The 27,924-nt window shown below is 40.3% G+C and overlaps 1 protein-coding gene across 1 annotated transcript in view; it reads left to right on the forward strand.

Moving 5' to 3' along the window:
* Window positions 1-27,924, forward strand: part of INPP5F (inositol polyphosphate-5-phosphatase F) — a 94,174-nt gene that overhangs the window by 45,047 nt on the left and 21,203 nt on the right. The window contains exons 3-10 of the mRNA XM_030569846.1: window positions 6,614-6,750; window positions 13,865-13,993; window positions 18,747-18,914; window positions 19,294-19,350; window positions 22,056-22,254; window positions 23,772-23,951; window positions 26,289-26,356; window positions 26,853-26,977. Coding sequence (XP_030425706.1) covers window positions 6,614-6,750; window positions 13,865-13,993; window positions 18,747-18,914; window positions 19,294-19,350; window positions 22,056-22,254; window positions 23,772-23,951; window positions 26,289-26,356; window positions 26,853-26,977 — 1,063 coding nt within the window. The remainder of the gene's footprint in view (window positions 1-6,613; window positions 6,751-13,864; window positions 13,994-18,746; window positions 18,915-19,293; window positions 19,351-22,055; window positions 22,255-23,771; window positions 23,952-26,288; window positions 26,357-26,852; window positions 26,978-27,924) is intronic.

The following is a 27,924-nucleotide window of genomic DNA, read 5'->3' on the forward strand; positions in this document are numbered from 1 at the left end:
AGTGTCCTGTTGTAATTTGTATATAGTTAGTAGTTTTTGTCTGAAAACTTACCCTACTACTACTATTTAATTGTGGGGTTCCTCCCTGCCTTTTCTTCCTGGCCTCGGGGGCATGCCTCGGTTGCTGCGGTTCAATCCATGTGAAGGCTGCGGAAAGTTGATGCCAAAAAGTGACCCACACACTTCTTGTTTGAAGTGCCTTGGTGAGAGTCACCAAAAGGACAAGTGCCGCATTTGTAAAGGGTTTCGGCCGAAGAGCCTTAAGGATCGGGAGCAGAGACTCAAGCCTATCCTCATGGAGGCATCCCTCTGCTCTTAATCTGACCCCGGTCAGTGGAGCCCATGCCGATCGCCGCCTCCTCCATGTGCAGTGCACCGGTGCTGATGGCGTGGGACTTGGCTCTTAGAAAGGAGACTAAGGACTTTTAGCACTGACACGGCACCAAACATAAGACTTCTGGTAGGCACCGATCTATCTCCAGTGCCCCAGAAGAAAAAGAGGCAGGAGAGAGGGTGCACCCCTCGCCCCCTCCAAGTCTAAGGAGACAGCAGCAGGCAGACTTCAACCCACTCAGCCTACTTCCGGCCTGGCAGCTCCAAGGGGCTCATTGACTCGTGCACCGCAAGGGGTCCAGTCAGGTCTGGCCCACTACAGCTCTCTGGACCGGCATGGCCAGGACTTTCAACTCCTCTCCACTCCAGAGACTTCTGAGGCAGTGCTGGACCTCATCCGCTTAACGGCTCTGCCTTCCTCAAGTAGGGAAGAGACACCGGTGTTAGCCACGCCACCTATTCCATCTAGGGGCAAGCCGGCGATGATGATGTGCTGCTCCCCATCTCTGGCACGCCACTGCCCAGCGCAAACCGTCCAAGGGGGGGAACCACATCAGTTTCCAGAGGCTCGGCACCACCACTCCTCTGTGGTCTTCTTTTTCAGAGACCTCGGAGTCTGAAGCAGAGTGCTATTGTTTGGATAGGTCCAGCAGCAGGAGGTCTAGATCTAGGCAACACCTCCAGCCTCCTCCAGTGCCGGGGCCACTTCAATGGCATCCACTGACTCAGTGGCCCTTTTGGACTCCTTGGGCTTACCATCAGGCCCAGGGTCAGAGCCAGGCATTGAGATCTAGATCAGCATCGATCGTGTCAGTATCCGTTGCCCATGTGCAGCTACTGGCACCGGATCCATCTCCGACGACTCCTGCGCCCCTCCTGCTGCTTTGGGTTCTGCACTGACAATCCCAGCACCAGCAGCCTCCACACCATCAGCATGCCAGCCCCATGAGCAACGCTCACCCTAACCCCCGGGCGCCAAGTGCAGTAACCAGGGTCATGGGCTGGTGTTTTCGTCTTTGTCCTCCCCAGATGAGGCTGTTGTGGGCATGTCAATGGCCCTGGCCTTGGAGGACAGCAGGGTCCTGCAACAGTTGTTGCGCAGGGTGGCCCAGAACCTGGGGATCCAGGCAGAGGAGTGGTAGAGGATGCGGATCCCATGATGGACATCCTTGCCCCTTCTGGACCCTCGCATATTGCGCTGCCACTTATTAAAAATATAAGTGAAACCACAAACTTTGTGGCAGACTCCAGCCTCCTCCCCCCACAGCAAGGAGGAATGAAAGATGCTATTTTGTCCCCTTTGAGTCTGAGCACTTGTACACTCATCCTCCATCTGACTCCCTGGTGGTGGATGCTGCGAACCACAGGGAGTACCAGGAGTTCTAGGGACCCTCTCCTAAAAACTTGAAGGCCAAAAAGCTTGACTTATTCAGAAGGAAAGTCTACTCCACCAGTGATTTGCAGCTACGAATTGCAAGCCAACAGGCCATCATTAGCAGATACTTCTTAAACACTTGCGGAGCGATGGCCAAGTTTTCCGAGCTGCTTCCATCAGGGACTCCCATTCTGAATTTAAGGCCTTGGTGGAGGAAGGCAAATTCATTTCTAGGGCCTCCTTGCAGGTAGCTCTTGATGGTGCAGATGCGGCCCCCTGTACAATGGCTATAGGGGTGGCCGTAAGGAGGTCCTCTTGGCTCCAGGTCTCTGGACTAACTCGTGAAGTCCAGCAGACTATCCAAGACCTGCCCTTTGAAGTTCAGGCATTTATTTTCCGAAAAGACGGTACTGGACTCAACACAGGCCAGGATGTTTCTTCCCAAAGCATGATTTCAAGCCCTCGGCGACATCATTCAAGGTCTCAGGCAGGTTTCCCACCACTGCAGCATGGAACTGCCTGTAACTTCTAGGACACATAGCTACTTGTACTCATGTAGTACAGCGTTCCAGACTCGGACCTTGACCGCTTCAGTCATGGCTAGCGTCAGTGTATCGGCCAGCCTGGGACAGTTTGGCCTTGCCCGCTACTCAACTCCCTCCTGTGGTGGCTCAACCTGCAGGTAGTATGTGCAGGGATCCCCTTCACCAGTTCTCAGCCATCCCTCTTGCTAGTGACAGACACTTCAGACTTGGGCTAGGGGACACATTTGGGAGACCTCAGATGCAAGGCCTCTGGTCTCAGGCGGATCTTGCTCTGCACCTCAGTGTCAGAGAGCTGAGAGCAGTATGCCTGGCATGCCAGACTTTCCGAGCCCACCTAGCAGGGAAGTATGTATCAGTCATGACAGACAACTATGTTCTATATCAACAAACAAGGGGGATGCAAGCTCCTCTCCCCTGTGCCAGGAGGCCCTCATGCTGTGGGACTTCTGTGTAGAGCACTCGATACACCTTCAAGCCTCATACCTCCCTGGAGTATAGAATGAGTTGGCGGACCATCTCAGCAGTTTGTTCCATGACTGGTCCCTTCACCCAGACATAGTGAATGCAATCTTTCATCAGTAGGGCTATCCCCAGATAGACCTGTTTGCCACGCGATGCAACAGGAAGTGTCAGTTGTTCTGCTTCTTCCTGAATCACAGCCTGGGCTCCATCACTGGTGCATTCCTTGTTCCCTGGGGAGGCTGTCTCCTCTACACGTTCCTGCCTGTTCCTCTCATTCACAAGATGCTCCTCAATATTCGGAGGGAATGACCTTTGGTGATATGATATTGATAGCTCCAGCGTGGCCTTGCCCGCACTGGTACACATCACACCTGGAAATGTCCGTGGAAGTTCCAGTCACCTGCCGCTCTTCCTGGACTTAATAACTCAGGAACACGGTCGTCTCCAACATTCCAACCTCGAGTCGCTCCACCCCATGCCATGTTAACACCATGGCTCAACCCATGGCACTTTCTTGCTCTGATCAAGTCAGAAAAGTTCTTCTGGGCAGCAGGAAACCCTCCACAAGAGCTCTCTACTTTGCCAAGTGGAAGAGATTTTCAATCTGATTGGCTTAGCACCAGTGCTCATTTCAGTCCAGTATTAGTGGCACTATTTTCTCCACCTCAAGCAGAAGGGACTGTCTGTGTCATCAGTAAGAGTTCACTGGACTGCCATCTCTACCTTCCATCCAGGAGCAGAGGGGTGATGTGCTCCCTCCTCTCTGTCTCATACAAGATGGCGTTTCTGTAATGATAACCTAAGCTGGAGGTTTTCTGAGCTCAGGGCCCTAACATCAGAGCCTATTCCATAAGGACGAGGTTCAGCTTCCGCCTCACCTGGCTTTTCTCCTGAAGGTTGTCTCCCAGTTCCACATCAACCAGGACATCTTCCTCCCTGTATTCTACCCCTAAGCTGCACTTGAGTGACAGGGAGCAAAGGCTTATCTCACTGGATGTCCGCAGAGTGCTAGACTTCTACATCGAGAGAATGAAACTGTTCCGAAAGTCCGTCCAGGTGTTCATGGTAGTGGTGGACAGAAAGAAAGGTCTTCCTGTCTCCTCTCAACATATTTCGTCATGGACCACATCCTGCATTCATGAGTGCTACAACTTGGCAAGGGTGCCTGCTCCTTTGATCACTGCACACGTCACCAGGGCTCAGGCCTTTTTAACGGCATTCCTGGCACAGGTTCCCTCCCAGGAAATCTGCAGAGCAGCAACATGGTCCTCCATGCACATTTTCACCACACAGTATGCAGGCCAGAGATGATGCAGCCTTTGGAAGAGCAGTGCTCCAATCAGTGGAGGACTCCGACCCCACCTCCTGAACTTGGGCTTGTGAGTCACCTGATTGGAATTGAGATGAACAAGCACTCAAAGAAGAAAAAATGATTACTCATCTTCTCGTAACTATTGTTCTTTGAGATGTATTGTTCATGTCCATTCCAATACCTACCCTCCCACCCCTCTGTCGGAGTAGCCAGCAAGAAGGAACTGAGGAGGTGGTGGGTTGACAGGGCCCTGTATTGGCCGCCATGAAGGGGCGACTCCAGGGGGTGCTCAGGCCTATGTGTGTGTGGGAGCTACGGGTGCGACGCACTGCGTGCGACGCACTGTGTGCATGGGTGGGGGAGCGCTGCTCCGGGCATGGCTGCATGTACAGCTGCCAAAATACTAAGGTAGTGCAGGGTTATCAATTACAATGCAGATCTGTTTCTAAGATCTGGCGGGGCTTTGTCACTCTAGTAAAAAAGCTGTACATTGGAGACACGAGCTTCCATTTTAAGTGGAAATTCTATCAGAACAATTTCTGCTTTGTCTGCTGTGGTCTGTCATTAAATAATCTGTTCCTTCTGTTTTGTTAGTGTGTTTACTTAGGAGATGCCGTACACAGCCTCTAGTTTTATAACCTTCAAAGTGAGGTGCATATCATTGTGATCAGGATATAATTTTAAATTCAGCAGTATATCTTGTTCTCTTGGGTATTACATAGAATTTATTAATGTTGTCTTAAGCAAGCTCAACTTCTGTTAGTCTGTTTTTAACCACTCAGTTCCTCTTTTAAAACACTGAGCTGACCAAGCCAAATTTTTAAAAATAACAGAAAAAACCTCTACCATCTTTTTGGTAATGGGCACATTCATTAAATGCAATACCTTAATTGTTCTATGTTTTTATGTGTATGGGGGGAGAGGGTTGCTACATGGTCTTTTAAAAGGAAAACTTCACTTCCTTACAGAAGAAACAAAAAAACCCCAGTTGGATCATCCCTTCCCAGAAAGTTTTTACTACAGAACATTCCCAAGTGCTTTGTCTATTAAACACTACTACGGCACAGGAGATAATGCAGTAGTAGGAGAAGGAACCTAGACACTTGATTCCCATTTAAGGATAACTTTAATAAACTTCAGGGGATTTTACTTTAGTTCTTCCCCTACCATTCAGATGTAGGGGTTAGATATATCATCCAGTTTTGGGATGTGGTAGGATGTTTTTTTTAATGGCAGCTACTGGAAAACTGGACACAGCTCTGGAATAAATCCTGAATTTTGCATTGAAAACATGCTATAGAAACCAGAAAAAAATTACCATTGATAATCTTCTTGTTTAATTTTGATGTATCCTTTTTGTTCCATAGTGCTTTTAAAAAAAAAAATAAAGAAAAAGAAAAAGGAGCTGTTTGGCTAAGGAGAAAACGTGGGAGATTACAAATATATCTGAGAAAGGAAAGAAATGCAATAGCAATAAAGTTGCTAAACAGGTTGCCAACATTCAGGGTTATGTTTTCCAAATGTGGAACTGTCCATTTACAATAATGGGTCTTTAACGTTTCTATGTTGTTGTGTATGATACTTTGCCTTTTCTGGTCTTGTTACTGTTGCTAACTGCTGCGTTTAAGAACTAGAGATTGCTGAGGTCAACAAATAGCGAGGGTGTGTGATTTTTAAAAAAAACAAACAGCAGAACCCAGCATATTGGACAAGAGAATGGAATTAGTCTAATATTTTTTGGCTTGTTGTTAAAACAGTGACAATATAGTTTTATGGATTAACCATGGACAGGAATTTAGGAGGCCTGGGTATGCCACTTAACTTCTGTCTAGTTCCCGATCTCTCTTTGAATTGTTGAGGGTATGATAAACCTGTCTGCTTCACATAGGTGTCGAGTATTACACAGTTCCTTGTTACAAAGATTATTTAGGTGCCAGTATAACTGTTGTGTCCCTCATTACAAAACTAAGCTTTTGTCTCTTAATCCTCATGGTTAACATGCTCATTAAAAATACAGGCTCTGTAATTTGATTAAACCTGATTTTAGGACATAGTGTTCATGTCTGTGTACTGAAATGATCTGTTCACATTATGGCCATTTAAAATGGACACAGCAGCTGTGTTTAAATTGCATTTTTGTGTGATACAGCCTCGTGAGAGAGGTTTTTCCCTGCTGGCTGACTTTTCCATGTGGTGAACTCTAATTTTCTTCCTTTTCTGTTTCTAGCGATACAGAAATCAAATTGGCTGACCTTGTTTTGAATGTGCACTAACGTTATTGATGTTGGCAGGAATGTGCATAACTCTGGGATCATTTTATTGCGGTTGGTGAAGCAATGGTGGCCTCTCTCTTAATAGCTTATCCCACAACATGGTGACTTTCCTTAATATTTCAGTGATAGAGTAGCAGAGTGTTTTTCTTCCCACAAAGATCAGGATAATCGGGAGGGAATTGGCCTATGAGATTATAACATTTTTATGGTAGGAGTAAGGTTTTGGGTTTAATATGATTAAGTGTCCTCTCAGTGAATATGATTTAATTATTTTTCTCTTGTGACGCTAACAGATTTTGCTGATGTTTTCCAGATCTACCATGGTGGCTACTTCTGATTCGCCAGAAAGCGTTGATTGGAAAGCTTCCAGAAGGCCATGAAGTATGCAAAATAACCAAAATTGCAGTGATTCCACTCTCTGAAACGGATCCTCAGGATCTGGAGTTGGAGGTATGATTTTAAAATCTTGAAAACTTCTAATATGAAAGTCTTAGAGAGACAAGGTATGTGAGATACTATCTTTTATTGGATTAACATATCCCCTGGGATGCATAGAAGGTGACAGATGTTGGCTAGATGCCCATTGCCTGCACTCTGACATGCAGTCCTACTTGCTTTTGTAATCATGACTCCTGTAGAAGTCCTTCATACACAAACTTTTCTTATTATGTCTGCCCCAGGACTTTTCTAAAGGGGACTTCACAGAAATGAGGGAAAACTGTACAAATTAAATATACCCTCAGACTGTATTAACTTTCACTGTAGGTTGAGAGGAAAATAATACAGAGTAATACAGAGATTGTCAGTCTCTTCAAATTCTGCAGAGGCTGAAGCTATTGTGGGGGCTTTTGTGTAAGCCAGAGAGGGGAAATTCACACCACATTTAGGCTCAGGCTACCCTCACTGCAGAGATACAGAGGGGAGGGTAGTGCCTATAAAGGTAAGACCATCAGGAGCTTCAGTGGGAAATGACTGACCCCCATTTTTATTTAGTATGTATGTTCATGCTTATTTTGTAGTTTTCAACAGCATATTTTCAGGACTGTAGAGCTAATCTTGTTAGTAAGAAATGCTCTAGTCTAACAAATCCAGAATGTATTCTTTAAATGTCAATACAATTAAGGTGTGACTCTAGGTTTATCACTAACTGGGGGATGAAATCTTTTAAAGAATTATTCATTCAACAATTATGGGAAGTTGCTGTTGTGTGGCAGTACTCTTTCTGTCAGACCCTCTTTTGGGGTCTGAGTATGCTACTTCTATAACATTATTAGCTCCTTCCTGCCCATGGTCTTATAGCAAGTTGTGCAGGAATAGGAGTAGAACTGCATGAATATCTGCGTCCAGTGTTGTTGACAAACTGCCCACTAGGATAGTATCTGGTAACTGTACTATTAATAATCAGACATCAAAAATCAAATTTTCACTCTTCTGTCACAAAAATTTGTGAAAGAAAACACCCAGATAATTGTCAAGGAATCTATATAGCTCATTCAGTTTCTTGGTAATCTGTAGTGGAGACTTGAAGATTAATAATAAAACTCGATAGTCTTTTTTCTCCTTGATGAACTTGCATTAGAAACAAGATGATCATGTTATTTACCTCCATTCTAAACAAGAGATTATGGAAATAACTAATTGCTAACTAGCAGAAAATCCCTGAAAAGACACAGATTTACTGAATTTTACAAGACCTAGTCTACATAAACAGGACCAGGATGTTTGTTTAAAAAAAAAAAAAAAAAAAAGGTGGGTATACTGTATGGCTCATTGAAATATATTGAGTCTTTCATATTTAGGACAGGGTTTTAATCTGGCAGAGGTCACTAATCACTGAACAGCAAAATGGCTGGAAGTTAAACTATGGTTTTTATGTTCCTACTTGAATAAGTGATATTGCTCTCACATCTAGTTATGAAAACTTTATTTTTTGGCCTTCCTGATGCTTAAATTAGGATGTCTACAGAAAAGTTCAGTGCAATAACAATTCTCTGAAATAATCTGAGGTTTACTGATTTCATTCTGACTTGTAGCATGAATAATTAGTGCACGGATGACAGTTAACAGATGGTAATTTTATGCTCTGCAAAATAAAGGACTGAGTTTGTAAGCTTTGATTCAGTCGTAGCTACCTCTGTCAGACATAAATGTATAAACTGTTTAATTTCAGTTTGGATGTTGATCCTTCAAATGCTTAGAAAACGGTGGCTTTGAAATGTAATTCTGCATATGGTACCTAAAGCAATATAGTCCACTAGCTTTCATGAGGTACTGTAGATATCTTCTTTGCCTTACCATGATGTAAAGATACAAGTGTAAGCTGTGATGAGAGAAAATTTGTTTGAAAACCCTATACAAAATATCTCTGTCCCAGTGAAACGGCTCACCAGTCATCTAACGGGGAAACAACTTTGTGATGAACTTGGGGGACAGCTGTATTTTTTTTTATTATGATGTGTAGCTCTATTAAATTACTATCCTATTGTCTGCTACACGGGTGCCAAGAGTTAACGTAGTTCTGGAGGTTTTTGCACACATGCAGGAAGGCAGGCAATAGTTCTAGACAGACTAATCACTGATGCTTAAACAATATGAGTGTCAAGACACCAGGTTTTTGTTCCTGTCCAAGGGGGGGACAGAGGAGACTATTGGCTAAAGACTGTGGGCTTGCTAATGATTCTTAACTGCTGTAATGAACGCAGAGGAGTAAGAATGGAAAAAACTCTGGGGAAGGACAGGAATAGACAAGGTGTTTAGAATCTGCTGTTAAAAGAGACTTGTATGTACAGAGGGAGAGTAGTGGTAGGGGTTGTGACTTCTTGTAACTTTCCACTAAAAGGAAGGGGGGGTTTCAGGTTTGGGACACAAAAGATCTCCGCCTTATGTAAATCTTATTTAAGGGTGGGGAGGAAGGCAAAGGGGACTCTACTCCATGGCCTGGCTGCCCAAGAAGAAAGACTGCTAAAGACACCTGAAAGGGCAGGCAAGCGGGGAGTCCAGACTGAGACAGGGGTCCAGTCTGAAAAGAAATAAGAACTCTAAGTTACAGAAACTTTGCAACCTGCCTAAAATAACATTTAGGGTAAGAAATTACATTTTGTAACCTATTTCTTAAGTATATTGAGCTTTGCTTCCATATTTTGTTTTATTTGCTCAAAACTCGGCTTTATTCTGTCTGTTATCTCTTATATTCATTTATAATTCACCTTTTGTAGTTAATAAACTTATTTCTTGTTTATAATATAACCCAGTTTGTGCAATTTATAATTTTTGGCGTGGGCTAAAGAGGCTGTGCATACCTTCCCGCACATTGAGGGAGGCACCGGATTTCATAATGTACCTTTAGGTGGGCACTCTAAGGGAGGTGGACGCCTGAGTGCTGGGGCAGATCACTTAAGCTGAGTCTCCTCGGGCCTGGTCTACACTGGGGGAGGGGGATGGATCTAAATTATGCAACTTCAGCTGTCTCAGTGTTATCTCAGCACATCAGGTGGCATCTTAAAGGTGGGGGACAACCTGTCACAGGGGTGAAGGACTAGACTTCCTGGAAGGATGCTAAGACCCAAAGGGCTCCCAGGAGGGCTGAGGAAACCAAGGGAGTGTCTTACATGCAAGTATTATTTGTCCATAGATCTGTATATTGCTTATGTTTTGTCAGAGTAAAGTATTTGTAGTTCACAAGTGCCTTCACAAAATCTGTTAATGTGTTCTGTCACAATGTTCCCAAAGGGTTCAGCTGTGAACCTTTGCGCATACAAGAGTAGAGCTCTAGAGGGGGTGTGCTTAAGCAACTGGGGAGAGTTGTGGAAAAAGTCTAATAAATAATCTCTTACTGATTTGCCCAGTGATTGAGAGAAGTATTTATAGATTCCAAATTTTTATGGAGCATTCTTGAACTTTAGTTCAACGGTAAACCTTTTGTAAAGGTAGTAAGATTTGGCATATTGCTGTTGCTTTTATCTCTCTACCTCAAACACACACATTGTTTGTGTATGTGTAAGAGTGAATGTCATTAACATGTCGCTTCTAAGGGTACCTCTATGCTACCCACCGGATCAGTGGGTAGTGATTGATCCCTGATTGCTCTGCCGTCGACTCCTGTACTCCACCGCAGAGAGAGGTGGAAGCGGAGTCGATGGGAGAGCGGCAGAAGTCAACCCCACGCCGTGAGGATGTGATGTAAGTCAACCTAAGATATGTCGACTTCAGCTACGCTATTCTTGTAGCTGAAGTTGCGAGTCTTTGGTCGATCCCCCTCCTAGGGTAGACCAGGGCTAAGTATAAAATCCTTTACTTCTTTCCTTCCCATATAATGCTCTCTTATACTAGAGAGGATATGAGATGACAATGAAATTGTGATTAACTCTGAAGTTTCAGAATACTAAATTTGCAGAACTACTTCAGAACGTATTAGAAGAGATCATCTGTGTAACTCATGATGTTTCATTTGATATAAAAGTATTATGAACATTATATTTTATTTGATATCAGAAAAGTATTCCTGAAATGAATTTGTTCATCATTCTGTTGTATGTACGTCAATCTGGAATTGTAAGCCAGTTTCCACTTGTAAGAGAGCAAAATACAAAGCTGCTAGAAAGGTTTCCCAAATATGTAGGATTTTTGCAGATTTGAATGTCAGTTTTATTTGGCCCTAGTATATTTTACTGTCGGCTATCACTAAGACCCAAGGGGAGAGTATTTTAGCTCATTAAACTAAGTTGCTTTAGTTCTTGGTGGACCTGGATTTTAGCGTATCTATTGAAACTTCATAACCTGCTCCTCAGGAGTCTGAAACTTCGTAGATAACAAAGCTGAGAACAATACTTTCACCCTGTTTTAAGGAAAGTGGCCCTTAAAAAAAATATTACACGGTCTCTATTCATGTAATCTAATGAAAGAAAAGCATTCATCCTGGAGAGGTGATGACCTCTCAGAGTCAGGGCTGAGGCATGTCAATTGGAGCTGTAAGGCAGCATGTAATGCCAGTGCGTGATCTGGGGCTAGAGGATCTAACAGGGAGACGTGATGATCAGCGAATTAAGTTAATTTAAAACTTAAAAAAAAAAAACTACCCCAAAATAACAAAAAGGAAAAAAACACCCTGCCAAGGCATGCTGCTCTGGAAGGGTAGACTAGGTATACAGAGGTCATAGTGAGAAAACAAATTACAGCATGTGAAATAGTGTAATTATTATAGCCCCAGTAATTGAAATGACTTCAGTGTAACGTGTGTAGCTTGATTACTTTGCATTGGTATTCTATCCTAACAATGAGATTTAACAGATGCTATAGTTTGTCATTGGTGTGCGATTCCAAAGTTACTTGCTAAAAGAGAATGATGAGGGAAACCAGAGCAACATGTGTTTATGGGCTGTGAATTTAGTGGTGTTGTGTAATAATGGTCAAACATCCTCATTTAGCATCTTCTTCCAATCTTTAGTGTGACTAACTTGAAATGGGGAGGCAGACTTGAATTATTTCTGAAAAGATAGACGAATATACCCTATATTAACACGTGGAAGGAAGGGGAATTACATATTGTGGCATATTTGGAATAAATTCTAGACAACGTCACTTGATCACAAGGAAGATATAATTGTACTTTGCCCAAAGGGTAAACAATGCTAATGTGTACCTTATCACTAACTTGAAGGGCTCATGTGGCACTGCCTTAGTCTGCCTTTGCAGTTTTTTCCAATAGTTAGTGCCTCAGTATTGCCAAACCTGACTCTTCAGTAAACACGAATCAGGCCTCCAAAATCATTGTTTGGTTTAAAAATCACAAGATTTTTGAAGTTGTATTTTTATTTGTCTTCTATATTTTTGTGCCTTTTAAGGTTCATGTTCTCAATCTCTCTTCACATTCATAGAGGTGTAAAACTTTTTTTACAAATGAAAGCTGAGATTCTCACATAATCACCTGTCTCTAAATAGGGAACTGAGGCTTCAGAAAAAATATCAAATATCGTAACTTTTGATGAAATAGCAAGACTTGACTACATTGCAACACATGATAAACATGTAATACTGTATATGCCTATGTACAGGCAGGGCCGGCTCCAGGGGTTTTGCCACCCAAGCAGCACCCCCCCCCCCAAAAAAAAAAAAAGCCGCGATAGCGGTCTGCAGCAATTCAGCAGGAGGTCCTTTTCTCCAAGCGGGAGTGAGGGACCCTCCGCCAAATTGCTGCCGAATAGCTGAAAATGCCACCCCGCTCCGAGTTGCTGCCCCAAGCACCTGCTTGATAAGCTGGTGCCTGGAGCCGGCCCTGTGTACAGGTAAAAACCCATTCATTTAGCCATAAAGGAGCTTCTCTAGCACACAACCGATCAGTACTGTCACACTGTTACTTGTAAGAGGTTGGGAAAAAGCCAACTAATTATAATAATGCTGTAAATCTAGATAATCTTGGAATTTTATAACTTTAAATTTATTGCCAATTAATACAATTAAACCGATATGCTAGAAAGTGTATGAACTTACCATCCTTTTACTTCCTGCTTTTTCTCTTTCTGTAACGTGGTTAGTACCTTTTGGTTTGTTCAAGGTAAATAGAATTGAAGATCTGAACTAACGAATCTTTGGTAATTACTTACTGATGCCTATGGACGGATTTACAGTCTGCCCCTTGGGGAGGCAGAGAGAAGTAAAAGTAATTGCTGGTGTGCTGTGTGAAAGGCAAAGATGAGGGCAGAGGGGTGAGAGTGTTTCAGAATGATTCAGTGGTGGATGAAGGAACCAAGGTGTACAAGGCACCATAAGTGTAATTCCTTTCCTTATTGATATATACTGATATTTTAGGATTAAAAATTTGTGTATAAATAGAAAATGAAACTCTCATGTATTGTATTCCCAATTCTTTAACTGTATCATTTTTAAAATAAGACAATATCTGCCGTCTTTTCTGAAGACACAATCTGAAAAGGTGAGTGCACTTAACAGGAAAAAAAAGTGACTTTGGTTTTATTTACCAAACACAAGAGAAATTAGGACAGAACTGTAGAATTGTGCACTAGTATGTTCATAAGTAAGTAAGATTGAGCTTTGGAATGAATGATTTGAATTTGCAAAATTATCTATGGAAGTACTACTATTAACCAGTAATTCCGTCTTTAAAACAAGAATTTATTCAGCAATATAAAATATCAATGTGACTTCCAAAGACTAGCATAACAATTAACAGAGCTTTTCATAATCCACATTTGTATTGTTTAGTGGCAGTTCAGTATTGACAAGCATTCTTTGGCGGAGCATGCTTGTACTGTACATGTCAAAATACTTGGTTTGATTTTTGTCACTTTTTTTATTATGTAAAAGTAGTTACTGCAGTGAATAAAGAACACACTATAAAGCATGCAGTTAACACAGCAAGAAGTAGATGGAAAGATGTAAATACTTTTTATTAAACTCTGAAGCTATTGGCATTATTTTTAATCTTACTGAGAGTTTAAGTACATGTTAATGATATCTAATTTTTATTTAAAAGATAGTAAATAAAAATGGCTGTTGGGATAAATGTTAAGTATCAACTTTAACTGACACAGTATTTTTTATTATTTAGCTCTGTAAAAAGCATCACTTTGGGATAAATAAGCCAGAGAAGATTACACAGTCTCCAGATGACTCTAAATTTCTACTCAAGACCTTTACTCAAATAAAATCAAATGTGTCTGCATCAAATAAAAAGAAGGTGAGGATTTACTATTTAATTTGTGTGATTTTTCAAAGCATTTTTGATTTAGTGATTTGAAGGCTGTGGTGAATAACCAGAGTAACATAATATGCCCTGTAAAGAAAATCAGTAAAAGACCAAGAATTATGTATTATGTAACACCCAGGAAACAAGTTGACTTGAATCCTGAGTGTTTCATTTTAGTCCTCATGCTCGTTCATTTGATTGTATGTAATACAGATTTGCAGAAGGTGGGCCTATAGCATTAAATGTTCAACTGTTACAGAATTATATTCACTTGGAATGCAAAGTACATTTGAAGAGTTCTCCTGGTGAAGTGGAGTTAATAGAGATGTTTTTCATCTTTGTAAAACAATACTAGTTGCTAACTCTGTAATAAGGGGAAACATTGTGCATACAAAACATTCTTCTTTCTTATATCCCTAATCATAAAATCAACATCCTGAAACAAAATCCACAAGGCTGGAACAGAGCAGAGATCTGTAGATATTGCCTAATTAATTTCAGGACTAATTTCAGTTTCCAGCACAGTAGAAAAACAGTTCAACTTTTCACCGGAAAGTAGCCTGAAAAAGATACAAACCCTTCAAATTATTTTTGGATTTGTATACCTGGTGGATGAGAGATGAAAGTTTCTCCAAACTGTAGAAAGAAATCTGAAGTGACACTGAGGAGCTAAATCTAACAAACAGTAGCACACGTGTACATACTGTATGCTATACAAACAAGCTAGTTGCAATAATTTCAGCACTTCAGAACCCTTCTCTAGATGATCCCCGTGATCTACTAAAATTGTAATTTCTACATCCACTGTTGTATCTGGTGCTTTTTCGTTTTGTTTTTAAATCCTCAATGGAGTAGAATAAACCAATGCTGAATTAGTTTGAGACTCTTTCAAAAGTAGACTTACATCACACAAAGTAAAATACCTTGTTTATGCTTTTAAATAACTTGTACAGTCTAAAGGGATAGTGTGGTTATTAATGCATTTAATTTTGTGACCTCTTGTTATTTATTGTGAGGTCTCTGCAGTCTGACCTGTTATGTGGTTTCTGCCAATAATTCTTCCTAAATGTTGGGGTTCTTCCACAGAACCCAGATGATAGGATTGACTTAAAGGGAGGTTCCGCTGTGTATTTGTGGTAGGTGTGCCCAAGTCCTCACGTGTTACTGATAAATTTTGATAACTTGAAAACTTTTCATTTAAAAACAAGTGTTTCCATTTTAAAAAATATTTTGAGGAGATTGCAGAACAATGTTTTGTGATAGTTGGAGGTATGCTTTTAGGCTGATGCTGATGTTAAACTCTCAGAGAGTGCTACAAAGAATGTTCGGTTGAATTCTGTGTACATACACATCCAACATTTTTTAGGGAAACTAGATGGAGGCTTAATCTTGAATCAATATTTAATTTTTTTTTAACTTACGGTTTGTATTCACTTTTTCATACCTCTAAGCCACTTTATTTCTCTTAAAGATTTTGGTGTGGCACTTGAATCTATGGGGTTGGTATTTTTTATCACTTTTCTTGAACAAGGTGTTAGCACTTTAAAGCTTGATAATGTAATCAGCCAGTTATTGATAGTTACAATACGTAAAGGGCAAATAAAAGAAGAAACTTTTCATAAAAGACGATGTTTTGAGTGTGATCTCTAGGAAGATTTTCCTTGTGGCAAATTGTGCTTTTGAAAGTACTCTACTTGATATTGTTTTGGGAGTAGCATTTTTGAGGCATCAATGAAGAACTGGTTGCTTCATGGATGGTGTTATATAAGTTAAACAGTTGTCACATGTAAAATAGAGAAATGTTTTCTAAGAACAAATGAGTTGACAGTGTGTGATTTTTATAAAAGTTTTTTTCTGAAGATGTTTGATATACAATCATAATTTTATACTGTGGCATTTTATCTATAATGTCCTCTACCTTTTCCTCCCTTGTGCATTTTTTCCAGTAAAGTTAAATACCTCTTTTTAATACACTTTTCATTCTTGATACTGATTGGGATATACTTTAAATATTATTAGTTTTGTATTGCTGTAGTATCTGGTAGCCCCAACAGTTTGCACCCTGTTGCCCCAAATAGTTAACAATAAGAACATAGGACTGGAAGGGACCTCCTGGATTATTAAATTTAGTCCCCTGCTATTGCAGGCAACCATGTTGTAAAAACCTTTTCTTAAACATACTAAGCTCCATCTTAAAACAGGTTAGATTTTGGGCCCTCACGACTCGTATTGGAAGGCTGTTCCAGAACCTCACTCTGTTGATGGTTAGAAATTGTCTTCTAATTTCCAGCCTAAATTTACTCATGGCCAATCTAAATAGACAAGAAAAGTAAAGAGGATGGGGAGGAGGGGAAGGTTTATAACATACAAAATAATGGCTTACAAGCCTTGAGTTAGTTCCATAATGGAAAAAAAAATGTTGGAAGTAGAGTTGGGCAGGGGATGGTAGGAGTGGAATACCTAAACAGAAAGGCAAAGGAAGGGGGAGCAAGGAGAAGAGGAGTGGGAAATTCCATGAAATCTGCAAGAGTTTTTGCTGCTTTTTGGTTTTATACAGAAGATGCTTGGATACTGTGGTGATATGTGGCAATATAAAACCCACATATAGAGGAAGGGAAGGACTGAGAGTGGTATGGAGAGAAGTGGGGTTAAGAGACTGTGTGGGGGAGGGGGCGGGGGGGGATGAGAGGGAACCTGTAGCAAGCAGCCAATCAGTAGCATTTCTAAATACGTCATTCAGGTGTTGCATTTAATTTGTCTCTATGGTCACATGCATTAGGGCCCAAGACTTCATTGTCACCATTATAGGTAGGCTTGGAAGGATTAGATTTTTTTTTATTAGTAATGTCGATTTCACTATATGCACAAACAAAAATATTCCCCTGGATGTTGACTGCAATTTACAGGTAAGCGAAGTAAGAAAAATGCGGCCTGAGAATTTGCTAGAGTTTGATGTAAGGCTATTTCCTTTGACATTTGATGTTGACAGTTTGTGTCTTAACAGTTATGAAGCGTTAACTTCTTAAGTCTACTATGATTAAATAATTGTCTGACCCTGATAATTTCCAGCAACTGTGAAAACTTAAATTGATAAATGTTTATTTTTAAGCTTTTTTATTTGTTAGCATCAAAATTATAATAAAATGAACATCAAATTCTGCCAAGCCTAATTACAGGTTAAGAAGTTTCTTCAGTCATTTTCTTGACTTTCTTTTCCTGTGTATACTACCTGTTAAGGTGACAAGTGAGTGTCTTCTCTCCTGAAATCATATCAGAGCTGCACCTATCCTGGAGCTTCCATAGTCTGGCAAGAAGCTTTACATGCATACATTTCTTGAGAATGGGAGGCAGCAAGAGGGACTTCGGTGGCAATTCAACGTAGCAAAAATGAGTGACCTCAACTGGTCCTCAGAAGTGTGGGCAGAAGAGGCTAAAGTGGAGATGGTTGCCATCTACTACTTCTGGCTTAGGGAACTCTGCAGTAAGAGTGAAATATGGTTGCCACGTGTGGCCCTAAACTCATCTGTTTCTTCATGATTTAAAAACCTCAGCTGAAAACTGCTTCCTCATGTTCTCAAGAAAGTTCTTTTAGCACAATTTGTCCCCCCCCATGTGGCCACACAGCCCAAAAAGGCACCCAGATTGGAGTAGCATTCCTCTCTTACAAAGACAATAATAGACATTGTTAAGAATTTACATTTCAGCTGAAATATTTTGGAATGATTCCCACTTTGGCTCAGAATCCAGTTTAGCTCTGCTGAATAAATCCAAGGAGCACAGGGCATTTTCATTTACTATAGTCACTTCTAACTTGCTGGTTTTATTACAGACAACAATGTAATATTACCTCAACATCTGCAGCATTTTGCTGTAGCAACAAGGCCTTTCTAAGTGCAAGAGATGCTTTATTTTTGTTCTGTTCATGATCATGAGAGGAAGAATCTTTCACATGCATCTCTCTCTCTGTCAGTTTTGTCTTTGAACACCTTCTGAAGAATCACTAATAAAATAGCATAAATCACCAAAATTATTCCAGGTGAGATCCCCAACTTCTATACATGTGACTGTGTGACTGCTTGCTTGATAAGTGGCTGTGGTTGTGTCTTCATAGTGTTGAAGTTAAAAAGAAGACTTGGCAAGTCTTCTCAGAGAAAGACTCTACCAAAATTCTTCTATTAGTCTTCAATTCTAGATTGAAAGCTCCATGGTAATATTCAGTCAGTTGAAATCTTGAATGCAGTTAAATTGAATAAACCTGAGTAATTTAGCAAAACAGTTTGTTAGGCCAATAGTTTTCATAAAATTCCGCAAATGGCCTATAAAATATGTTCATGTCCAGCTTGCTTGCACCACCTTCTGGATACTGTTCTTGGGGGAAAAAAATGCTTTGCGATACATGAGATGCACGAGGAAAGTTTCATTTGTGCCCAGCACCTCTAAGAATCTTCTTCTACTACTACTACTACCACTTTGTTTTATATTAAATTTGATCTTGCCTACATCTACATGGGCCTCTTCATCAGGAAAATTTGTTTTTCTTAAAAAGAACAGGAGTACTTGTGGTACCTTAGAGGTTAGTCTCTAAGGTGCCACAAGTACTCCCGTTCTTTTTCCTGATACAGACTAACACGGCTGCTACTCTGAAACTTGTTTTCCTTAGTGTGTGCATGCTGGTCTGCAAGTGTCCTTACCTGATTTTCATTTAGCTCCCCATAAAAGGTGGTAATAATCTTCTGTCTTGCAGATAAAAGAAAGTAAGGAGAAGGAGAAACTGGAGAGGAGATTATTAGAAGAACTCTTCAAAATGTTCATGGATTCAGACTCCTTTTACTACAGTCTGACTTATGACCTAACAAATTCTGTCCAGAAGCAAAGCTCATGTGAGAAGACTAACTTGCCACTGTGGAGGAAAGTAAGTATTTATATGTCAGCAGATGACTGCCCAGTCTGTGTTTTCAACATTCTGTATTTGTTCTGAGTCCTAGTGGTATTGATTTTTGAAACTTTTAAAGGCCAGATCATCAGCTGGTGTAATACATCAACTGGCCCTACATTAGGTTTCTACATAATGGAAACAAAATTAAAAACTGCCAGAAACATTTCTTGGTCTGACATCTGTTCAAAATGTTTTGGATTAAAAAAAAAAAAAAAGGAGAGAGCGAGCAGCGAAGGGTTGGATAACCAGTTGGAGTTACTGGGTAGTTAGTTCATGTTTGGGATCACATCTGTGTCTTTACTGAGAGGCTCTGAAAAACCTTGTTTAAAATACTGCCATTTTTATTCTCCTATAGGTTGATGACAGATTCTTTTGGAACAAACACATGATTCAAGATCTCATCAATACTGATGTGAGTAATTGTTTTCTAAAAAGAGTATCTTAAATTTGTTAAAGCTGAGCACAATTCATAGAGGTGGTCAGAAATTTTCTAACATAGTTGTCCAAAGGCAAATGCAGGTTTGTTGCAATGAAATATTCTGTGGGATTATGTTGACTTTAACTAAACTTTCCACAGAAACCTGCCTGTTTTCCTGGTAGCTCAGATGCTAGGCTCCCCAGCACCTTGGCCGCCTGCCTGGTAGGGGACTTCTAGGCATCTTGGCAGGAAAGGAGTGCCTCTTTCCCTGGTTGGCTGGCTGCCTAGATTGCCTATGTCTGTGCAATACTTAGCACAGTGGCATCCTGGCCCTTAATGATGGCTCTTTTGTGCTATAGTAATACAACTAAGTAATAGTAATACTATTCAGTGTACAAAGTGGTACTGTGTATCAAAGTATCCTGAGCTTTTGTTAGTGTAGTATGTATGGCTGATATGTAAGTTATAAAGCAGCAAACAACCCACTTTAACTTTTTTCTTTAAATATAAATATGAATTAGAAATGCTTCATTAAGACTGTTGTCTAAATTTTCAAGCTCATAGATGAACGTAGTGTAATATATCACAATGATTTAAAGGTTAAAACTAAACAGCTGGGCTCACTAGAAACTTCAAAACAAAGTTTAACACTTGTCTTCTGTCATCTGTGGTTTAAAAAAAAAAAACTTGGCCATTAAATGTACCATCTTTCTGTGGGAGTCTTCTCATTTATTGAGAATTGCAAGACCAGGGACTTCTACCTCGATATAACACTGTCCTTGGGAGCCAAAAAATCTTACTGCATTATATCGAACTTGCTTTGATCCACCGGAGAGCACTGCTTTACCACATTATATCCAAATTCATGTTATATCGGGTGGTGTTATATCAAGGTAGCCGTGTATATAAAGGTTTTGTCCACAAGGTGAAAAATTTAGAAAATTAGTTTTTACAACTAATGGAAATATGACAAATATGACAACTTCTGTTTTTGAGCCAAAAAGAGGACAGTTTGGGGCAAATTCACGTGAAAATTTGTAGGAGTATAAGAAACTTGATGACTTATGACACAACTCACAGCTTATTTCAGTAGAGGCTTCCTTTTAGAGCTGTGGTGCCCAAACTTTTCCTGTCACCCCACCCTTTACCAGTAATGGAATCTGTCCACGCCCCCCCCCCTCCATTACTGCACAGTTGACTCAGCAGAGCAGTTTGGGCTGAAGGCAGGGCTTGGGGCAGAACTGGGGATGGGAAAGGGGCTTGAGGCGGCCCTGGCCTGGGAGTGGAGAGGGAATGAGGACAGAGCTGGGCTGGGGGTGAAGCTGGGGGCAGAGTGAAGCTGCGGGTGTGGGCGGAGCAGGGTGCAGAGTTGTGGCTGGGGCCAGGGTGGGGTGGAGTTCCGGCTGGGGGCAAAGCAGGACTGGGTGGCGCTTTGTCTCTTTTCTCCCCTCCCCCCCATGGGGGGCTGGCCTGGATCCTGCTGTACCCCTCCTCTCCCCGCCACATTCCTCCATGCCCTCCTAGGGGGTATTCACCACAGTTTAGGGACAACTGTTTTGGAGAATATAATTAATTTCAAGCATAGTATAGTCTCTTATCTTTATTACATTTTCTTGTTTTATGTGTGCATTTAGAATATAAGAAGTTTATTTCTGTTTAACATTTATATTTAAGGGGAAACTAATCTTAAACCATATATACATCATTTAAGATTTGGCCATTTTGGTTATTTATACTATGTGGTTAATTGCTGCATGTGTGAGGCCTGTCTTTCCATGAATATGTGAGGCTCTTTAAAGTAGAAGTAGCATTTATCTCTGACATTAATTTTGATCTCTATGCATTTGATCTGATGAACTTCTTCCATTTATGGCAACTAGTTAAAAAAGATAAATGGAATGTGTAATTCTTGTGGCATGATAGTGCACCTGATCCCAGCAACATTCTTTACTTGCACTATTTTGAAAGTGACTTGAACAGAGATTCTGTTGAGCCAGACAAAAAGCAGTGTAACATAAAATGCAGCTAGAGGAGAATTCCACAAAGAAGGAAAGAACTGCTTTCTCCCTCCTGAAAAGACCGATAAATGAGAGAGTTCTTATTCTTAAGTGAGTAGACTTCGGTGCTGATCTGACATTTTAGCAAGGATGATTTAATCTTTTAGCATTACAACATGGATACTTATTGTGGATGTTTAAAAAAAAAAATCCAATCTGAATATTCTAAAGCTCTTTGCTTCTTGTCTGGAAGGATATTATTTACTCAACAGATCTCTTCCATTTATTTGGATGCTGTCTGTGAAACACAAATGAAATCCTTAAAGAATGTAACTTTTTTTAATTAATAAAATAAGCAATATGATGAAATTTTTAGGTTACATTGTAATGCACCAGGGGAGCTCCTTTGGTTTTATTTTTCACCAATCTTCCCCCCAAAAAACCCCTCTGACTCCACTGATTAAAATAAAAGCACCATCACTATCAGAAGAGAAGGCAAAAAAGGTCTTCATACAAAATGAAGAGGCAGGGCATTCTGGGAATTTTTGTGGGATTGGACCTGAGTTTTGAGAAGACTTCTCTAAAAGCCAGAGTAACACCAAGCACACCTGCAGAAATAGCAATAATATCAGAAACCTCTGTAGATAGTTTAAAGTAACTGTTAAAACTGGTATAGATGTAAATGTGTTTTGTAATTTACAGAACGCAGAAGTGGACTCTTGGATTATACCCATCATTCAGGGATTTGTACAGATTGAAGAACTTGTAGTTAATTACAATGATGCATCTGATGATGAGAAAAGCAGTCCAGAGACGCCTCTTCAGGAGCCAATTTGTGTAGACGATATCCACCCACGATTTCTAGTAGCACTTATCTCACGCCGAAGTCGGCACAGAGCTGGTAAGCAGAGTGTCGAAGATATTAACCATGTTAAAAGGGATGTGAAGGATAAAACTTCAAAACGAATAGTGCTCCATCGCACAGTCCAGAACCACACTCCAAAAGTCACTGATAAGTGAGAAACAACTGAAGCACTAACCTCAAATGTTTTGTAAAATTAGTTCCTCCAAATATGTACATAAAAATATATTTAAGCTTTGTTTTTAGACCTTGCCATCCTCTAAGTGCCTTAGAAATTTTGAGGAAAAAGTGGTGGTTTAAAGTTTAGATACTGTTAGTTACATAACGTCCTTCTGACACCCCCATGCACCCACCATGCAGTATTGTTTAGCTAATGCTCTGTAGTTCAGAAATTCGGTGCTGCTTCAGGGATTAATTCTTATTCTAATATTGTGGAATTACATTTCCATGTTTTATATACATTTAGTTTCCCACTTAATATGAGTGTAATTACTCAAACTTACTAACTTTCTTGCTTTTGGAATACTGATATAAACCATTATAAATTTTTCCAAGCTACTGTACTTGGTAATCAGGCCAGAGGACCCTGGTTGGAAAAACAAAGTACAATAGCCACAGCAGTAAGAAATATTTAAAATGCACAGAACTAGATATATAGATGGAAATTTAATTGCTTTCATTTTTTAATGAACCGTTCTGCCCATATTCCAAATCTTGAAGCTGCGCATGGAGCATTCTTCATTACTGTTCTGTAAACTGGAATATTGATCAGTCAAAGATGATCTGTAGTTTGACTTTCAATTTAGTATTTTGGTTTTTAGTGTTCAGGTTGTGCTTGTACATGTTCATGTGGTAGAAATCTTCTATCAAGGCCAGATGCCTTTTGGAACAGATTAATTACTTTTTAGATTTGTGATAACTAAACAGTGTGATCTGGATTATTGTCAGACCCCTCTGCCCCTCTCACCTTTACCTTTTTATTTCTATTTTTTTCATATGGTTAACTCTTGCTATGGGGCTGCTCCAGTAGTAGCACATAACACTCACAAATCAGAACTTGACTCTTAATCTTGTTCCTGTGCTAATATGAAGGTAACACTCACTGCAGCAGTGTTTAGGAATAGAAGGGGAAGGGAAGAATGAACGTGATGTTATTGAAGTGATATTACCACTGTGGTTTGTCCAGGAAGTACTGTCCTAATGGTAGTGCTGTTCGTACAACTAAGATCCTGCTTCAGTACAGTTGTATAGGCTGTATAGACAAAAGCAACCCTTGGAAATAGTTGAAGGGGAGGATAAAGACTAAAACCAAAGCCTTGTTCCATCTCTGCCGAATTAAAATAAAATGGGAGATGGGAGCCAGAAAAGGAACCAGACATCAGTGTTGTCAGTTGGGATAGCCCGGCTGATTTATCTTGTATTTCACATAATCTACTTCCTTACCACCAAAAACACTTTCCAGAAGTGTATACAATATCCATGTTTAGGATTAATTTTTAAAAAATTACACAACTTGCTTGAATAAACTGATCAATATCTTTCTCTTTGTTTTCTAGGGATGCGGTATAAGCGAAGAGGTGTTGATAAAAATGGGAACGTGGCAAATTACGTGGAGACAGAGCAATTGATTCATGTCCATAATCATACTCTCTCATTTATTCAAACACGAGGCTCTGTGCCAGTGTTCTGGAGTCAGGTTGGATACAGGTACAACCCACGACCACGACTGGACAAGAGTATGTATTGGTAATCTGTGGAGTTTGTAAAATGTATCCAGATCACTTAAAAATAATTGACTTTAAACATTTAGTTATTCTATTAACCTCTGATCAACACTTTTTTTTTTAACTTAAAGTAGTGATGGTGAGTTGATCCAATTTTAAAATAACTTCTCTGTCCTTGAGTTGAGCTCAATACTTAAGGAGTCCCCATATCTCCCAGATACAGGAGGATAATTGAGTTCCCAACATATTTCTGATAATAGACTAATTTGAAGAATCTGCACTTAAAGTTAGTTGCTGATTTAGGGCTAAAAGTTAATGTCAGACTGTAAACTCTTCAGGAGAGGGACTTTCTTCTTTTGTTTCAGGTGTTTTCTCTTATAGAAAAAGACAACCCTCCCTTTATGTTTGCACGGCATCTAGCTCAGGTTGGCAGCCTTTCAGAAGTGGTGTGCCAAGTCTTTATTTATTTGCGGTAATTTAAGGTTTCACATGCCAGTAATACATTTTACATTTACAGGGTCCAGCGGATGGAACCCCAGACTGGCAGTGGGCTGAGCGGACCGGCGGCTGGGACCCCAGGCCGGCAGCAGATTGAGCTGCTCAGCCTGCTGTCGGTCTGGGGTTCTGTTTGCCGGCCCCTGCTAGCTGGGGTCCTGGCCGCTGGCCCAGCTCAGCCCGCTGCTGTTCTGGGGTTCTGTATGCCAGCCCCTGCCAGGCAGGGTTCCAGCCTCTGGCCCCACTCAGTCCATTGCCAGCCTGGGGTTCTGTCCATCCAGGCCGGTGGCGGGGACCCCTTGCCGGCAGCAGTGTGCCACAGTAAATCAGCTTGTGTGCTGCCTTTGGCACACGTGCCATAGGTTTCCAACCTCTTATCTAGCTAAGTGGGGGCCTTGATCCTAATTGGGTCTCTAGGGACATGTCTGCACTGTCCTGCACTTTGGACTGGAGGGACATGAATATCAGTGCACACTAAAGTGTTGCACTGTAACTCCTCCATGTGAATGCTGTGGATGCAAACAAAATTTCCTACTTCATATTAACATAGTTCTCTTCAGACAAGACTTCATTTATTTGAAGTAGGAACTTTTTAGTTTGTGGCTGCAGCATCCACACAGGGGAGTTACTGCATAGCATTTTGATGCACAGTGCTGTTCGCACTTCCAGAGTCTAAACTACATCCAGAGTCTTAACTACCTTTAATTTTTGTTTTATGGTAGCATTAAGGACATGTCTAGACTTGTCCTTAATGCTACCATAAAACAAAAATTAAAGGTATATCTTTATGGTAATGCTTAGCTTTTGGCTGTGTTAGCAGAGTGGTGAAGGTTAGTTTTTTTGCCAGCATAATCTTGTCAGGTTCAAGTTCTTGTAAAGCACTAACAGATTCTGATGTCTTGTGAAGAGTTTGCTGACACCCTTGAAATAGCTGAAAATGGATCTTTTGCCAGATCCTAGAAAAGTAAAGTGTAAATGAATTTGCACTAAAGATGAGAAAAAACAGTGAGCAATAAAAACATAGGAAAATCTCCCTCCCCCCAAATCATATCACAACAGTTTGAAATGCTAAAGACACTCTGTGTGTGGCATTGGTTCATGGGGCTGTGCAGTTCAATACTGTGGTGATCGGAGCGTCTGAATTCCTAGTAAAATTGGTGGGAAATTTGAAGAGGATTTCAATTAATTTGGAAGATTTATAGGTAGGTTATAGCATCTGTCGGAATCAGTTTTAATGTCAGAGATATAAAATCCTACCTCATTAGTTAAATGTATTCCAGATAGTTTCTCCTAGTGTATGCCATTACATCCTTAAGAATATAGTTTACTTTCAGCCTTGGACACTTGGTGAACTTTTTTATTCTTTAGCAGGCTCTGTGCTATCCTGTTCTAATGTTTACATTTAAACCAGCTCTACATACTTTTACAAGATTATTTGAACATTTAAGATACTTCTGAGGTGAAGGAGGTTCATATGAAGTATGGAGCTGGCATAGAAAGGTTGAAGAGGTTTGTAAATAAGAAAAGGAAAGAGTAGATTGGCTTGCATCCAAAGAATAAAAGAGAATGTTTTCGTTTTAAGATACTCACCTCTGCACTATGATGGTAAGTAAGTAGCAGAGTAGTAATGTGGAATATCAATTAATTGGATCTCCACCATGTCAGTGTTTACCTCAGAAGGTATAATGCATTATTAGGATCCTGTAGAATGTATCATGCTACCTGCATTGCACATGCAGGTTTTTCTTAACCCCAGGTACCTAATAATGTGAACTTGAATATGAGTTAATACCTTAAATATGAATCAAGTGAAAGGAAATGATTAGTTCTTCACAGTGTCCTTCTGCGTTGTAGGTGAAAAGGAAACTATACCCTATTTCTGTGCACATTTTGAAGAACAACTGAAAATTTACAAGAAACAGGTGTGTTTTAGGCTTGCACTTCTCTTATGAGTGTATTTATTACTAAAACTTAACAACTAGTGTGAATAGTTCAAAAATACTTTATAAACCATCTGAGTACTTTAAAAGGACAATAAAAAAATTAGAACTTTAGGTATAGCACTTGATTTTCCTGAATTATACAGCAGTTTCCAGAAATAGTAATTAAACCCACCTTTTTGGTAATTTTTTAATTGGGCTTGTCAAATCAGCATTTTTTTTTTATTGGAGATGAGATTAACTATAGCAGTTAACCTGATCACTTGGGTTCTAAAACAAAAATGGTGAAAAATGTGTCTGAAGAGAACCTTGTGTTGGATAAGCTAAACACAATTACATATAAATCTTTTTTTTTTTTTTTTTTACTGTTTCATGTTTTTGTAATTTGTTTTATACATTGCCTTCTAGAGAGAGTGTAATTCTGCAAGTATCTTCACTAAGATTATCAAACTGTTAAATCCATTTAATTTTTGAACAGATTATTATTAATTTGGTGGATCAGACTGGACGAGAGAAGATTATTGGAGATGCTTACCTTAAACAAGTGCTACTATACAACAATTCAAACCTTACTTATGTTTCCTTTGACTTCCATGAGCACTGGTAAGAAGAACCTTCTAAAATGTCATCTTGTAGTATTTGCAAAAATGAGAGAAATGTTGTTGAGGGGAGGGGAAACTATTCTCTAATAGAGTGTGAAATGCATTGACTTTCACAGAGAGAGAGAAATATTGCTTTTTGTAAACAAAGGTAGTATAACTTGGGTTTTTCATAGCGTAGCTTGCCATTGTTTGTTTTCTACTGGACAGTTTTGGTGTTTCAAAAAGCATCATTAGTGTTTTGGTTGTTTGCTCCAATTCTCCTTTGCTCTTTTCTCACAGTTTCTTCAACTAAACTTCAAGCCACACCTGCCTCTTGTAATCTATCCTTCCCTGCTCTGTTCCCCTAACCCTGTTCCTTTCAGTGCCCCCTTACCCTTCCCTTTTCTTTCCATTTAGCTCATTCCCTCTGAACTAATCCACCCCACCCCCCAAAATCATGGAAATAACAGGGCTATTTTTTGCCGTCACATTGTTGACTCTGCCTTTGTGTTATAGAGTTCCCCGCACCCCTTGTCTGTATTGTCCATTTAAATTGTAAGTTCTTCAGTGCAGGAACTGTCTACGGTGTTGTACAGTGCCTAGCACAATGTGATCCTGTTCTTGGTTGGCCCTTAAGCCCCTTCATAATAAATATGATTAATAATAACTCCTCTGGTCCCCTTTTCTGGATCACATGGCTGGGCAAGGGCAGAGGACGCACAGGAGGATGTTAGATCCTATTATGATGTTGCTGGAGCAGATTGCCTACTGCATTTCAGTACTGAGGTGGCTGCATTCTGGTGATGGGTAATATGATCTCTACATATATTGTCTGTCAGGCTTGTTGAGCACCCTCAGGATGAAAATGACACAAATGTAAAGATTTTATCATTTGTCACTTTTTTGTTTTGCTTTTGGTTCATGCTTTAGCCCCCCAAATCCTTTCTCATTTATTGGTGAACGCATCGA

This window comes from Gopherus evgoodei, chromosome 7 (assembly GCF_007399415.2).
Source record: "Gopherus evgoodei ecotype Sinaloan lineage chromosome 7, rGopEvg1_v1.p, whole genome shotgun sequence".
Classification (NCBI taxonomy): Eukaryota; Metazoa; Chordata; order Testudines; family Testudinidae; genus Gopherus; species Gopherus evgoodei.